General features: G+C 32.5%; 1 protein-coding gene across 1 annotated transcript in view; it reads left to right on the top strand.

Moving 5' to 3' along the window:
- LOC107440771 (cytochrome P450 3A8) overlaps positions 1–6,551 on the top strand; it is a 14,561-nt gene extending 8,010 nt beyond the window's left edge. Inside the window, exons 9-14 of the mRNA XM_071178188.1 lie at positions 373–445; positions 1,461–1,627; positions 2,729–2,817; positions 5,007–5,150; positions 5,255–5,414; positions 6,278–6,551. Of these exons, the coding sequence (XP_071034289.1) occupies positions 373–445; positions 1,461–1,627; positions 2,729–2,817; positions 5,007–5,150; positions 5,255–5,414; positions 6,278–6,358 (714 nt within the window). The 3' untranslated portion in view covers positions 6,359–6,551. The remainder of the gene's footprint in view (positions 1–372; positions 446–1,460; positions 1,628–2,728; positions 2,818–5,006; positions 5,151–5,254; positions 5,415–6,277) is intronic.
- The last annotated feature ends 9,505 nt before the right edge of the window (positions 6,552–16,056 follow it).

Here is a 16,056-nt window from a genome sequence, read left to right as displayed (position 1 = left end):
ATATATATATATATATATTGCATCATTTTAACTCAAACTTGAGTGGATTTTATTTATTTCACAATAATCAATCATCATTATTTGGATGAATTAATTTAAATCATTCTCGAGTTATTTTGGATCATTTTTGATTGTTTATCAGAATGACTTAAATATCACATTTGAGTTTAACTCTTTTTTTTCCTTCTGAAAACTATTTCATTAAATTTATTAGTGCCTAGCAGAAATAAATTTAAAATGAAAAGTATATTTACTGAAAATTATTTATCAGTATAGTTACGATAGCTTTTCTAGTTTATTTTGTTTCTAAAGCATTGAAATGTTCGTTAACATTTCCAGGTATTAAATTAATATTTTTTTGTTTTGTTTCAGAAATTCAATGATTTTTTGCAGAGGATGCTGGAACACGAGGAACAGCCACAGGATTCCAATAACAATTCCCAAGGTAAAAACTTATTGAATGAATTTATAAATGTTGTGAGTTGGGTGACACGGAGCTTTTGGAATGCGTTTCAAATTTCTTCGATTTTTGAAATGTAAACAATCGTCGAACAATCCAGTTCAGAGCTTCTGAGTGATGTCATTATTTAATATGTTACACAATTCAGTCAGAAAAACTAACTACCGCAGGAAAAGTACTGAAAAAGAGTAAAATTAAATTCCAGATTTTTAGAACTTGCGGCACATTATTAGTGGACATTTGTTGTTCATACTGCTTAAAACTAAGCATACCATAACCGATCAAATGACCGTTAAAGAACTTTGGCATCCAAAATGCTATTATCATCATTTTTGCACATTTGACTTCATGACTTTTTCTAACAATTACGTACAGTTAATAATCTTTTTTTTTTTTAAATATTTTGCTTGTTTCAAATAATACTTGTCGTATACCTATTCCTACCACAACCGGTCATTTGACCGGGAGAACAATTTAATGCTTTATAAGGTTATCGGATCAGAAATTACAATGTAATGCGTGTTCAACATATTGCATTCGGTTAGTTGCACATTTCTGCAAAGACTGTTGCTCGTACACCTGATAAAACTTTTTCCCACAGTGGACTGATCATTAAGACGTGGTTCCCAATAGAACAACGAAGTCAAGCATCACTGGCAGTGGTCGGGTGACCACTTGGATCAGTTTGCGAAGGGTGTGCGGTATGGGTCATCGTTAAACTGTTCTACCATAAAGTGCTTGACTGCGCGGGCTACCGAAGTGGGGGTACCATAACCTCTGCAAAAGGATCAAAATTGTGATGGCATCTCTTCGGATCATCCTCAGGGATGCATCCTAGACCGTCGCCAATAGCCCATTGTGCAGCTCTAGTGCGACGTTACTAAACTACAGCAATGCTTTTTCAGTTGCTTTAGAATAATAGGACGACAGAAAGTCCTTAATGAATATTGAAGTGTTTCTCATTAATTGTTTATAACTAACGCTTATTATATCCTTGTAGATGGTCTCAGCCACGTCGAAATGTTGTCACAGTGTGTGTCTTTTTTCTTGGCTGGTTACGAAGCAACCACAGCTTTACTTTCACATTGTGTTTACAGACTGGCCATGAATCAAGAATGCCAGAAGAAAGCTTTAGAAGAAATTGAACGAGTGCTCCCACAATGCAGAGTAAGTGTGCATTCTTTGCCATTAATATAGGTACAGGAAAAATAATCAATTTTCAAAGAAACGACAAAATATAGTGGAACTAGTTTTTAACTATTAAGATTGGAACTTACTTTCTGCAAATCCGATCATTAGAATAAAAGTTATTTGTGGTGACATTTTAGTTATTTTGTTTACTGTGCACGATGTCCGACGTTTTGAGCAAAACGGATTTAATATAATAAAAAAAAAAAAGAAGTTTTCCATCATGGACTTTTTTTCAATTCCTACTCTTAGTTAACACTCTCCCTATATCTTCTTCAAATTTTCAATTGTTAAAAGAATACTTTTTATTCATCTATTCAAATAAATTTTTTTTAAAACTTGTAGTCTATGACACTTGATGTTAATGCAGTCTTTTTCAACTATTGATTCATTCATTAAATAAGGATGAGCGATAAACGAAATAGAATTTTCTGATGGGTTAAGTGTTAGTCATTGTTTTAGATTTTACCATAAGCTATTCAATTTTTCACATATTTTGAAAATAACATCAGTGATCATTTCTAACTTATAGCTCTATTTGAACAAGAAAATAGTTTATTGCTCGCACTAAAATATTTAAATCTTTTATATCAGATCAATTCAATAAAGAACATGACGTGGTAGCACGTGTGGTCCACGTCACCAAGTTTATGCTTTTATAGTTGTCTGATACCATGCTCCTTTATTTTTCAATTCCTACTATTAGTTCACACTCTATCTCTATATCTTGTTCAAACTTTCAATCGTTAAATAAAATACTTTTTATTTATCCATTTAAGTTCAAATTCCTTTTTTTCTAGTTATGTCACTTGATTTTAATATAGTTTTTTCAAATATTATTTCATTCAATAAATGTAATGAATTAATTTTAATTTTATATGGGAGAAAAAATTGCAATTATTTAATAAAAAGTTATTAAACTAAATTTTTTCGTTGTTGACCTAAGTAGGAATTGACTTTCAATTCTTTTTTAATATTACTTCTTTATTGGATTTCTTCACGACGCGGTTGCAACTAAGTATAATTGATGTATATGTTTTATCCCATGAAAAGGTATTTTAATGGAGTCTTTGTTTGCAGCCAGAGGAAATGTCAAACTGTTTGGGTAAACTTAAATACTTAGAAGCTGTGATGAAGGAATGTTCAAGAATATGTCCACCCATGGCCAGGTAATTCTATCATTTCATCCGGTTTTTATAAAAATTCTTCTATTCGTCAAAATTTTCGTCAAAATTTCGTCAAAATTTTCGTCAAAATTCATCATCCGTTTTTATAAAAATTCTTCTATTCGTCAAAATTTTTGATGGTTTTCCGTTGATGAACGAACATAATCTTGGTGGTAACCATCAACGATTCCAACATGAATCATTATATTTTCTGATGGTAAACAACATAAATAATGTAGGACTGATTTATGATGGCTCAACATAGCAATTTGTTTTGATGGTTTGTTCTTGTTGAACCATCAGAAATTTCCATCATAGTATCTTAGAAATCAAATGCCGCAACGATCATGAACCGCCATCCTCTTAATGTTGGAATTCCGACTGATATACGAGGGTTGCTATTTATATTTCTAGCCTTGGCAACAGTAAGTGTTGCTAAGCGACCGCAGACGATTTTAATCGAAAGTTTAATATTTTTAAACATAAATTCAGCAGACGATTTACCATTATAGCTTCATTTGTGTTGTTGACAGTAAATTGAAAAGTTCTTCTCTTTCAAAAAATGGAATTGAATCGTGAACATTTTCGTGCCATTATTTTTCATAACTTTCGACGTGGATTGTCAAGACAAGAGTGCTTCGATGAACTTAATTCTTTATTCAGCGATAAAGCGCCATCCTACAGCACTGTAAAAAATTGGTATAACGAATTTAATCGTGGTCGATGTTCGATCCAGGACGAATCCCGTGCAGGTCGTCCAAAATCCGTTGTTGTGCCAGAAAAGATCGATGCTGTGCGTGAACTGATAAAGCAAGATCGTCATGTGACATACCGTGAGATAGAGGCGTCTTTGGACATTAGTATGACTAGCATCAATAAAATATTGCATGAACATTTGAGCGTAAAAAAAATTTGTTCGCGTTGGATCCCGCATAATCTGACAAACGCTCAAAAAAAGGCTCGTGTCGATTGGTGCAAGGAAATGTTGGAAAAATACGTTCAAGGTACATCAAAGGCTGTGTATAACATCTACACAGGTGACGAATCATGGATCTATGCATATGAGCCGGAAACAAAACAGCAATCAACTGTATGGGTCTTCCAAGACGAGGCAAAACCAACAAAAGTTGTTCGAGGAAGAAGCACATCGAAACAAATGATTGCCTGTTTCTTCGGCATTAACGGTCATGTGGCAACAGTGGCGTTAGAGCAACGCAGGACGGTCAATTCTGAATGGTACACGACCATTTGTTTGCCAGAAGTCATCGGAGAAATTCGAAAAAAGCAGAAGAACAGGCGAATCATTCTTCATCATGACAATGCGAGCTCTCACACATCGACTCAAACAAAGGCATTTCTGACGGAGCGAAAGATCGAACTGATGGGTCATCCGCCGTACAGCCCTGATTTGGCACCCAATGACTTCTTCTTATTCCCACACATCAAAAATAAATTACGTGGACAACGATTTTCGACCCCCGAAGAAGCGGTTGATGCATTCAAAACGCATGTTTTGGAGTTACCTCAATCGGACTGGAAAAAGTGCTTTGAAAATTGGTTCAAACGCATGCAAAGTGTATTGATCATGATGGAGAATATTTTGAAAAACAATAAAACCAATTTCAATCTTACATATTTGTTTTTTCATTATTAGGCCAGAAATATAAATAGCAACCCTCGTAGGATGGACGAACATAAAAAAAAAAAAAATTTATGCTATACTCCTGAGAACCAACTAGAAATTACCGTTAAAAAACATGGAAATGTATAGTTGGAACCACCATGGACCATCACGTATCATCATTAATTATTGGTTTACGTAAATCAAACTTCTCTCGAAGGTTAACCATCGTAGTATTAAAGTAGCATTTTCCATCATGGAATGATGGAAGTTTGTCGGCACATTAAAAACCATGAAAGCATAATGGAAAATTGTTGGATGATGGTGACCATCAAATGATGCTGGACCAACATGAATCGCACTGAAACTAACATAAACCATCAAATTGTTTTGATGGGACTATCAAGAGTTTTGACCATCAAGAGTTTATTATAAGCGAATTCAGGTTTTCACATATTTTAAAGATAACAACAGTGATAATTTCTAACTTATAGCTCTATTTGAACAAAAAATAGTTAATTGCGCATATTTAAATATTTAATTATTTTAAAATCGCAATTTAATTTTTCAGAATAGAAAGGCGTGCTGCCGAAGACTATTATTTTCCCGAAGCAGCTATTCACTTGAAAGAAGGATTTCTTGTGAGCATTCCAATTTTCGCCATACATCATGATCCAGAATATTATCCTGATCCAGAAGTTTTTAATCCTGACAGGTTAGCATGCATTGAAATTATCGTGATGCATCTTTCTGAATGCATTAAAGTTTTTACATACTCAAGGATGTTTTTATGAAACACTAAAATGAATGGTATTTCAGATTTTTCTATGGAGAAAGGAATGCATTCAAGAATATTTTCTTTCCTTTCGGATCGGGTGGAAGAGAGTGTGTGGGAAAGAACTTTGTACTCATGCAGGTCAAGATGTGCCTCCTCAACTTGTTGCTCAACTTTACGATTTTACCTGCTTCCACAACACCGGTAAGTCCTCAATCTAAATCAAGTTTTCCTGAAGTTAATTTTTCTAACGAAACTTGGACAATCCAAGCTCGCCAGACATAAGTCATTTCTGAATTAAATCAGGAAGGAGCGCCGTTCGTTTGACAAGAGAGCACAGCTCAGATGAAAGTATGTCATAGCTGAGAATCCTACGGATAGATGGCAGCACAACGCATTCGTGAGACTACATCCTGAATTTAGACACAAATTTGTAAGGGAAGGAAACTTTCTTCACATCCCTGTAGCCATAGTAATGTTGAAAGATCGACCACAGACCTTTAAATACCAGAGATTTTACGAGTTCGCACGTCGCATGTACTCGGTGGATCTTAGCAGAGCTGAGAGTCGAACCCCAACCTCTCCGGATCGGAGCCCGATTCTCTAACCACTAGACTACCACGGCTGACTAAAGAGTTACTAAAATTTAGAATTATTTTCAAATCGCACGTCATAAAGTAATCTGAGTCACTATTTTACGTTCTTTGCTAAAAATTCAGATTTATACATCTTTCTCACTAGATGTTAACACATTTTTTCAAATATTAATTCATTAAGTAAATTTAATGAATCAATTTTAGTTTTATATGGGAGAAATTTTTAATTATTTAATAAAAAAGTAACTAATTTTTTCTTTTCTTTGTTGACCTGATTGAGATTTTTTTTTTAAAAATATTACTTGTTAACAAGCATGACCTACTTTAAAAAATATATCATTTACGTGTAGTAAAATATTTAGTTTTATTCATAGTGGAGGTTCATTTTATTGTCTGAATTTCAGTGTATAATTTCTAGCAAAGTTCAATCGTTTTTAAAATGAACTTAACGACCTTAATTCATCTTTCCAGGAACACCTTGAAATTCTTGAAGTGCGAAACGTGATGAAAGTAGGAGATGTCGATGTTATTTTGCAAAGAAGGACTTGTTGAATAGTGTTGTTGAACATTGGATGAAATGTGCCAAAACTTTCAGGGAAGGAGGTTCATTAAAAAAAACCTTTCCGTATCTCTAGTCATAATGTGGATGAGTGCTCAATATTTAAGTGTTTCTAACTCAAGGTGCTTTATTGTTGTGTTTCATTAATTTGTTGTTATTCATTGAATGAAATCAACTCATTGTTGTTAGCCCTTTATATTTATTTAACTCATACTTTCCAACCTTCATTTGTTTCATTCATTGTTTTTAACCTTTAAGAGAGGGTATTTCACCTTCTTTGGTATTTTAGAGATGTTGTTTTTATTTTGATACTTTGAAAACATTTTTCTTAACCATTTAAACTTTAAAAAATTTTTTATTTCATAAACGTCGTTAAGCAACCGACCCAATTGTTCAGGCTTACGACTACTAATGTTTAATTCCGTAGCCTTGTTAAAAGAGAACTCCTTTATCTAGTATTTGGAGAAATTTGCCTTCGTGGAGGACATTTCGATCCAACTAATCCGTATTTATTTCGCATGGGGAGGAAAACCACGAAAACCTTCCACGGTTATTCTGACAGAAAGACTCTGACCCATGATCCATCTTCCACTGAGGACATTTCACGCTGCATGGTAACTTGTTGCAGGCATTTTAAGTGCCCAAAAATATCAAGATTTTTTCTTTCACGTCTTACGTTAATTTCCACGTAGATGAGAAACAACATGTTAGCACATTTTCCGATAATGGCTTATAAATATTTATACTAAATCTTCCGAACTGTTTCAACATTTTACATGTTGTATAGAATTAAAATATATATATATATTTGCTTGCATTCCAACTAACTTTATAGTTTAAATCAAATGATTAAAAAAATATCAAGAAATTAAAACTTGCATATAATTTATAATTAAATATAGATAATGTTTCTTTTTTTGAATATTTTTTTAAATATACAATAAATTAATTAGTTTATTTAGTTTATTATTATTAAACTCTCACTGTTTCTCAGGGAAGTATTTAGAATGTTAAGTTTTTCTCAACATTCATCATTATTAAACATTTTTAAACTGAAGATAATAAAAAAAGAATGTTTTGAAATGTTTCAGTTTTTAATTTTTTTTATTCTCGTTAAAAACTGCTTTCTGAATGTGTTCGTACATTGTGTATATGATGCTCATTTATTTGTCATCAAACATTATTTATTGTAAATCTTTTCATAATGTTTTTAACAGTTCATTAATGCATTTTATTATCACATCATTTGTTCTAAGAAATTGAATGTTTGTTTATAATCAACTTAGTGTCTTTTCCTGATATGTGAACTACCTTACTTAGCTGTGCAGTTACTTTAGAAATCTATAGATGACGCCGCTAAATTTTTATAAAAATAGCTCAGAAAATATAAATTGTATTGTTTGAAAAAAAACATTTAATAGTATGTAAAAAAACTTATAAAAAATTTTGATATATTAAAATATAATTTATATGAATTAAAATAATAAATGTAATAAAAATAAAATAATATATTAAACTAAGATAACTAGCTTAGCTGTGTAGTTAATTTAGAGATGTATAGATGGCGCCACTAAGCTTTTTAATAAAAATTGCTCAGAAAATATAAAATACATTTCTTTAAAAAATACATTTAATACTAAGTAAATAACCTATAAAAATTTTAATATATATAAATAAAATTAAAATAATCAATTTAATAAAATAAAATAATATATTTAACTGAAATAAATGTAAACAATAAAATGGCGGAGGAAATAAAATGTATAAGAACAACAATTTCAGTCTAGCAACCTGATCCGTAAAGTAACAACATAGTAACTACACAATAGTAAAGTATAGTAAATCTCATATTGGGACGAATACTGATGTATCATTCAAGTTATTATTTTTCTTGTTTATATGAGATAGGTAAAGGCCTGATTAACTTCTTATTAGGATTGAAGAAATAATTTTTAAACAATGACAGATTTAACCTTCATAAACATATTATACTTTTAATTAGGAATTGAGAATTAAACAATTAAAACAAGTAATATAATTTTTGTAAAAATCAATCCCTACTTAGGTCAACAAAGAAGACTTTTATTTTAGTTAATTTTTATTAAATAAATTAACTATTATTAATTTTTATTAAATAAAAGAACAAACAAGATTGAACATTGATATTAAAAAAAACAATTGAACATTAAAATTAAAAAAAAAAACTATTAATTCATTAGAAATAATTTTACTCATTATAATTGTTTTGTTAATTCAGTTCCTTTTCAAATCTTGATCAAAATCAAAATTTGATCAGCTCAGAATATTACTTTAAAGAAGATAAAATATTTATTAATTATATATTAATTTTAAGCTACTTATGTTGTTATATAACATATTTTTCACTTCGGAAGTTCTTTATAACTTAACCTATCACAACGTAATACTGCATATTTCCAAAAGAAAAAGAAAAAGCTTTTTATTTTGTTTTTTTCTCCGCAAAATTTCTGAATTGAGCTGGTATTGAATCCATGTAATTATATGGATTTTCTTTTATTTTTGTCGGGGGAGCTATTTTTGCTTTAAAATTAAGTACATCTAAAAATTACAATAATTTGTATAAAGTAGCGTATTGAATTCGCTTTGTAGTTCAGGAAATTTAAAAATATTTTAAGAAATAAAAATAGTTTTTCTTACTTTTATTATTTTTTTTTTTTTTATAAATAAATGCAAAAATCAAGATTGCTTTGACTTTCTTAATTTTTAAAGGAAAGAATGCGTAAAATAACAATAATATTATTCAAAATAGGCAAAAGGTATTTTCACCCCCCCCCCCACACACACACACAGTCCCAATGGAATTAAATAATTATCTTGGTGGGGGGNGGGGGGGGGGAGGCAACAAAAATAAATTCAAGGCGACATTGAATATTAACATATCGTATAACACATTGTAAAAAAAGAGTTCGTAAATTGTTTTCTGTTAAAGTTGTTTTATGTACTGTTTTAATTTTCAAATAAATTTATTTTTGACATAATGTTGACTGTTTCTTTAAACTTCGTTCTGTATTTATTTAGTTTAAAATTTAGGTGTTTTCTCTATATTAACGGAGTAGTTATAACACGTGCAAGTTTAAAAGGATAACTGAACTTTCATTATTGTTCTTGATTTTTCATGGTTTTAGAAGAATCATTTTTGACACTGTAAACACCTAATATACATCAGTCCACAAAATTAAATGTGATTTATAAAATAAAATAAAAGGTCTTTCCTTGCACAATACCAGTTAAAGCGAAAAATTTCTCCCTATTCATTTCTTATTGATGGAAATGCGAAGAAAAAAAAAAAGGAATTTTTTTATCGGTATTTGAACTTACTATTATTTCTCGAACCAACTATCAGTGCTCGAACCCACTCTCATTTGACCGATTCCGAACTGGGCTCTATTTTGTTTATAACTCAAGCCCACAATCATAAACGTTATCGTTTGATCAGCTCTCGAACTCACTATCAATGGATTAATAATTGGGTATAATATAGGCTACGTCACAGGTTGTGTTGTTCCTACTAAATTTAACCCATGAACGGCATTTTCTGCGAGCCTAACTTCAAGCCACAAATAAACAAACGAAGTGTTCGATCGTTTAAATAGCTGCTCGCCAGATTTTATTGCATTATAAAGAAAAGTTATTGAAACTAAATACAACTAAATAAACAACTAAAACAAATAACAACAACTACTAATAACAATAACTAAATAAACAACAACTAAATTCCATTCGTTTGCGTCATATGTTGTTCCTACTAAATCGAAGTAGTTGTGTTTTTTTCATATTATACCCAATTAAATCAACTGTTTTCTTTTTTTCCTTTTTTTTTTTCAGTTACCAACATCCACTACCTCGTGATCAATAATTGAACACTCTATTTTTCTCAAGTTCTACATCTCGTTATTATTTGATCAGTATTCGAGGAGCACAAAATCATTTGATCGCTACTCGAATCCACTATGATTTAATCGAGAATCAAACCCACCATTCTCACCGGTTCTTGACGCAGCTATGATCAGGAATTGAACTTTATTATCATTTGATCACTACTTGAACACACACTGTGATTTTATCAGTACTCGAACCTATTATCGTTGATCCATTTCAGAATCGACTGTATTTTTTTTTCGGTATTCGAACCCGCGCTCTTTTTGTCGGCTCTCAAACACAACTGTTTTTTCTAATTTGTTCTCGATCTCGCTATCATTTGATTAATGCCACTACATTACAATATATTCTCGAACCCATTGCCTTTTAATCATTACTCAAATCCTTCATCTTTTAATTGGCACTTATACCCGTTTTAATTTGATAACTACTCGAACCTACAACCATTTGATCATTGCTCGAATTCTCTCTCTTTTAATATATCTTCGAACCCACAGTCATTTGATCAATAAACGAGCCTCCTATTTTTCATCAGTTCTCGAACCTTTTTTCATTTGGATACTTTACTAAACTATTCTTTTTCACTTCAAAAGTGTTCATTGAACCTACTATCTTTTTATCGGTACTCGAACCCACTATAATTTGATCAATAGTCGAGCCCTCTATTTTTTAATCCTGTCATTTAACTCATACTGTTTTGGAAAAGGAGATGTCTATGTCATAAGAATTAAATTGGATGGTTTCGGCTGAGGTTTGATTTCTGGCTGTGAAGGCAGGATGTCAAGCAAGATTACTTCTATTGTGGGTTAAAGGATCATTATATGCATTCTAACATAATGTGTCATGTTGTTTCAGAGACGAATTATCGCTGAGGGTAGTTGAGAAATAGGGTGCGGAGATCGGTGACTATTCTTGCTATCTGCTTCGTTGCAAAAGATCGTGGCAAAAAAAGTGCTCAACTATAACGCTAATATTTTCACTGCGCTATATTTTCGTCCCGCAGTGGACTGATCGTTAAGACACGGCTCCCAGCAGATCACCGAAGTCAAGCATCACTGGCTACGGTCAGTGTACGGGTGGGTGACCACTTGGATCAGCCTGCGTAGGGACCGGGGGTGTGCGGTATTGGTCCTCGTTAAATTGTGCTACCGTAAAGTGGTCCCGCAGTGGACTGATCGTTAAGACACGGTTCCCAGCAGATCACCGAAGTCAAGCATCACTGGCTACGGTCAGTGTGCGGGTGGGTGACCACTTGGATCAGTCTGCGTAGGGACCGAGGGTGTGCGGTATTGGTCCTCGTTAAACTGTGCTACCGTAAAGTGCTCGACTTCGCGTGCAGGTCGTTGGGCTACCGAAGCGGGGTGCCATCCCCTCCGCAGAGGATCAAAATTGTGATGGCATGTCTTCGGATCATCCTCCGGGATGTTTCCCAGACCGTCGCCAATAGCCCATTGTGCAGCTCTAGTGCGACGTAAATTAACAACAACAACAGTGCTATATTTTCACGCTATTATTTAATGACGCTGTTGTTGTTGTTGTAATGAAGGATGATCCGGAGACATGCCATCACAATTTTGAACCCTTTCGGGAGGGGATGACACCCCCCTCCCTTCGGTAGCCCGACGACCGGCGCGCGAAGTCGAGCACTTTACGGTAGCACAGTTTAACGAGGACCAATACCGCACACCCCCGGTCCCTACGCAGACTGATCCAAGTGGTCAGCCACCCGCTTTAATGACGCTATTATTTTCGCTGAGTCACTATTAAGACTACGCTATACCAGAGGAGGAACCCTTTATGGTAAATTCTCTGTCGTATAATTAATTTGAAAACTTCAGTTTAAAAAAACTGATCTCTGGCATAGTTTTAAACTCCGAAAAGAAAAATTTCAAAATATTTAATTGCAAGCAAATTTTGAGACTTAGGATTACGTTATGGGAAATTTTTTGTTTGCATTTTGATATTTTGAAACTATTTTTTAAACATTCCAGACTTTATGGCTTACTCTAAATATGTCTGAATTCACTTTTCCCTAAACTTTAAATTTTTTATACGGAAATTTGTGCTTTCAATTCTTAATCGCTGCCAATAGCCCACAGCTCTTGCGCAAATTTTAACAAATTATTCAAACAATGTTTCAAATGAAATTGGTTTTCACAAACTCATAATATAATCTATCCTATTCGTCAGTTTAATTGTTTTGCCTTCTATTAAATTATCACCAATGTAATTCTTTTGTTGAACATAGTTTTTTTTTTTTTTTTACTTTATGCGATAATAGTTTTTTGATTCAAATTAAACTGATTAAATATTCGACTTTAAATTCTACATTATGCCTCTATATTGCAAAACTTTATTGTGATAACTTATGTGCAATTTCACTTTTATCAACAATTCAGAGAAGTTTATCAGATAAAAGGAGAGTCAACAAAATGCTTCTATATTATAGCCATAAAAACGTTGAGCTACAAGGAAATTTTTTTAAATATAAATTAAAAAGTTTGAACTAAAATTCAAATAAATAATTATGCTTTTACTTATTATCCAACCTATAATTTTATTAAAAATAAAATAGGTATTTACTTGTTTATTCACTTTAGAAAACTGATGTTATATTTCATTTCACAAAGTAATTAATAGATGGCAGCACTAAAATAAAATTTGGATATCTTTCTTCATGCAGGGAAAAAAAGTTATATAGTGCTGAATTTAGTTGTTCAATTTTATTCCAGTTATATTTACGAATGAGAAATATGTATACGAATTGCAAAGAGATGCCGGAATGAAGGGTTCTAGTGCCCTTTAAAAATTTTCGCAATTTGGAAAATCGGGTAAGTTTTTCTCGCATTCAGCAAATTTAGTGTTTTACTACTAGCAAGTTAGCTAGAAAACCGCTGTTAGGGTGTAACAAACTTTCTATTTGTTTAAAAATATTCTTCTATATTATTATTATTATTCTACATTATTATTAATATTATTAGTCTATTTTTTGAAGAAAAATTTTTTTTATTTAAATATTTCTTTAATTTTGAAAATTTTAAGATTAATTTAAATTTGAAAGATTTGAGAATAAAAGAGTTTTTTAAATCGATGGATAACATTGCAAACAATTGGGCACGGTTCCCAGCAGATCACCGAAGTCAAGCATCACTAGCTACGGTCAGTGTGCGGGTGGGTGACCACTTGGATCAGCCTGCGTAGGGGCCGGGGGTGTGCGGTATGGGTCCTCGTTAAACTGTTCTACCGTAAAGTGCTCGACTTCGCGTGCAGGTCGTCGGGCTACCGAAGCGGGGTTGCCATCCTCTCTGCAGAGGATCAACATTGTGATGGCATGTCTCCGGATCATCCTATGGGATGTTTCCCAGACCGTCGCCAATAGCCCATTGTGCAGCTCTAGTGCGACGCAAATGAACAACAACAGCAAACAATTGAGATTATTTGTACGATATAAGATGGGAAATACAAGTCTGTATTTTAAACATATTTTATGACCAAGTAAAATTTGTACTTCACCTTATTAATAAGTATTTGAGATGTACACGCAAGTAATTGAAATTGTAAATAATTAATAAGATGGAAATTAAAATGATATTTCATATGTATTCACTTTTTCTTTCTTTTTTTGCTTGTTCATCGAGATGTTTCTTAAAATGAGACGAAGAGGGCTGTTTCTGGGAGCAATTATGTTTACCGGCCTCTTTCGTAACGCTCATCTTATGGAAGGGAGGAGCATCAGAAGAATTAACCGTTTCCCCGATTATCCCGAATTAACTCGGGTATGTATATATTGCAAATATTTGTGATCCCGAGTATACTCGGGCATAGCAGAAATTCGTCAATACCTTTTGTTTTATCACGTTTTTATTCGGCCGGAAACAAATCGAAAAATAAAAATAATCTGCAGTGACCGAAAGTTTTCCAATTTTTGTTTGGGAGTTTAGCTGTTGGTGGGGCTGCAGACGTGTTTTGTGCCATTGTATATACGGTGGTTGCAGAATTTAGATAGAAAAAAGAGAAAAAGAAAAAAAAATGGCGTTTGCGAGCGAAAGTGAGAGTAACTCAGATTTTTCAAATTATAAAAATGTGAACATGTACAAAGACTCATATTTAACTTTTTTCATATACCCGAGATTATTTGGGAGAGTAAACGGATGGTCCATTAAATATTTTTTACACACGAAAAAAATAAAATGTCAACTTAGAACTTGTGTATTATGTTTTGTTTTAGTTCCTTGTATTTATTTATGAAACAAAAAAGTATGTTGATTTTTAGCATTTAAAAAAAATGGTAAAGGAAGCGGTTAATATTGCCATCATCATCATCATTCCCGGGTGCGAGTGTAAAAGATTTGAATGCTATCACAAAATCACGCCAAGTATTCCAATTTGAGTAAAATGTTGCAGAAGGAGGAAATGTTCGAATGCCATCCGAGGCTTCGTTTGGGGTCCGTCCCCAATGCATGATTTAAGCATCTTCTTTTATCAACGGACTGAAATCAAGGTCGTTTGAGAGGTCATGCAGGTTTATATTCGAATAAGGTCACACACCGTCGGTACTCGAAAGTGGAAGTTTCTCACACAACATTCCTCATCATTCAACACTCTCTTTCCAATGTTGCAATTTCTCTTCTTTCATTATTTTTATATGTATTCTTTTTTTTGTTTGATTGTATTAAAGTAAAAGAAAAATAATAATACTGCAAATTATGGATAGGAATATAAAATATTTTTAAAACAAAATTGATTCAGTCGTGGTGAACGCAAGGAGGTGTGGTTGGGGTTCAATCGCTCCCTGGAGGGTCTGGTTTCTTTGAATAAATGGAAAATTAGAAGTTAGTAATAACTGGATAGTGAGGTGAATGACTTCCCAATTGGGAATAATCGGGAAGTTTTTTTTAAAATTATTTTTGTTTGTTTATATCCTAAAAAAATAATTTCCCTTATGAAATTGAGGGGAGAAAAAGTGAGCATAAAAAAGTGTTTACGAAATAAACTAACTACAACTCGGAATCCTTGTTTTTTTAAAAACGAAAAACAGTAACAACTTTTCACAAATAAAAGCAGAAGAGCTCCCAAAGGAGCCATCTAATCCTCTAAAGCGGCCACTATTTAATATTACGGGAAACTTCTTTTTCTTTGCTTCATTTGATTGCCTCTGAGATTCTATAATTTTCTTTCCTGGCAGGCGGAACAAAGAGCACTTTAAATAAATAAAACACCGGAAAAATAGCCCACGGAAGAAAAAGGGAACTGTGCTTTTATTTCTAGTGCCCTTTATTTTAAATAGTCTACACCAGGGGTGGCGAACCTTTATTCACCAACGTGCCATATTTTCTAAAAAATTGCTTAATGAGGTCATAGACGTGCCGTCAAATAATTTTGACTTCGTGATTATTGGGAAAATAATCATGCTAAATACTATCAACTCAAAACTCTTTAGTTGCATTGAAAAAAAAAACATTTTGCAATGTCTCAGTTATACACGTAATTCAACTTAAAGTAACATCAGTGTGACTTCTGTTGTTGCAGATTAGATGACCAATAACTTATATTAGGTTGTAAGATGTTAGTTTAAGCAGGACTGTTGATTTTTTTGCTAGTTATTTACTGTTAGCTTGTTTTTTACGGTTATTAATTGTTTTTTTAGTATTAATTTTAAATTTTTTTATTAATAATTGTTTATTATTTTGTTTGTTTTTTGTGAATTTTAATTTAATTGTTACATATGCTTCATAGCGTAATAACATTTGTGTAATAACAATTCATAGTGTAA

This window comes from Parasteatoda tepidariorum, chromosome 3 (assembly GCF_043381705.1).
Source record: "Parasteatoda tepidariorum isolate YZ-2023 chromosome 3, CAS_Ptep_4.0, whole genome shotgun sequence".
Taxonomy (NCBI): Eukaryota; Metazoa; Arthropoda; class Arachnida; order Araneae; family Theridiidae; genus Parasteatoda; species Parasteatoda tepidariorum.
The sequence above is the reverse complement of the archived record's forward strand: the minus strand, read 5'-3'. Positions and strand labels throughout refer to the sequence as shown.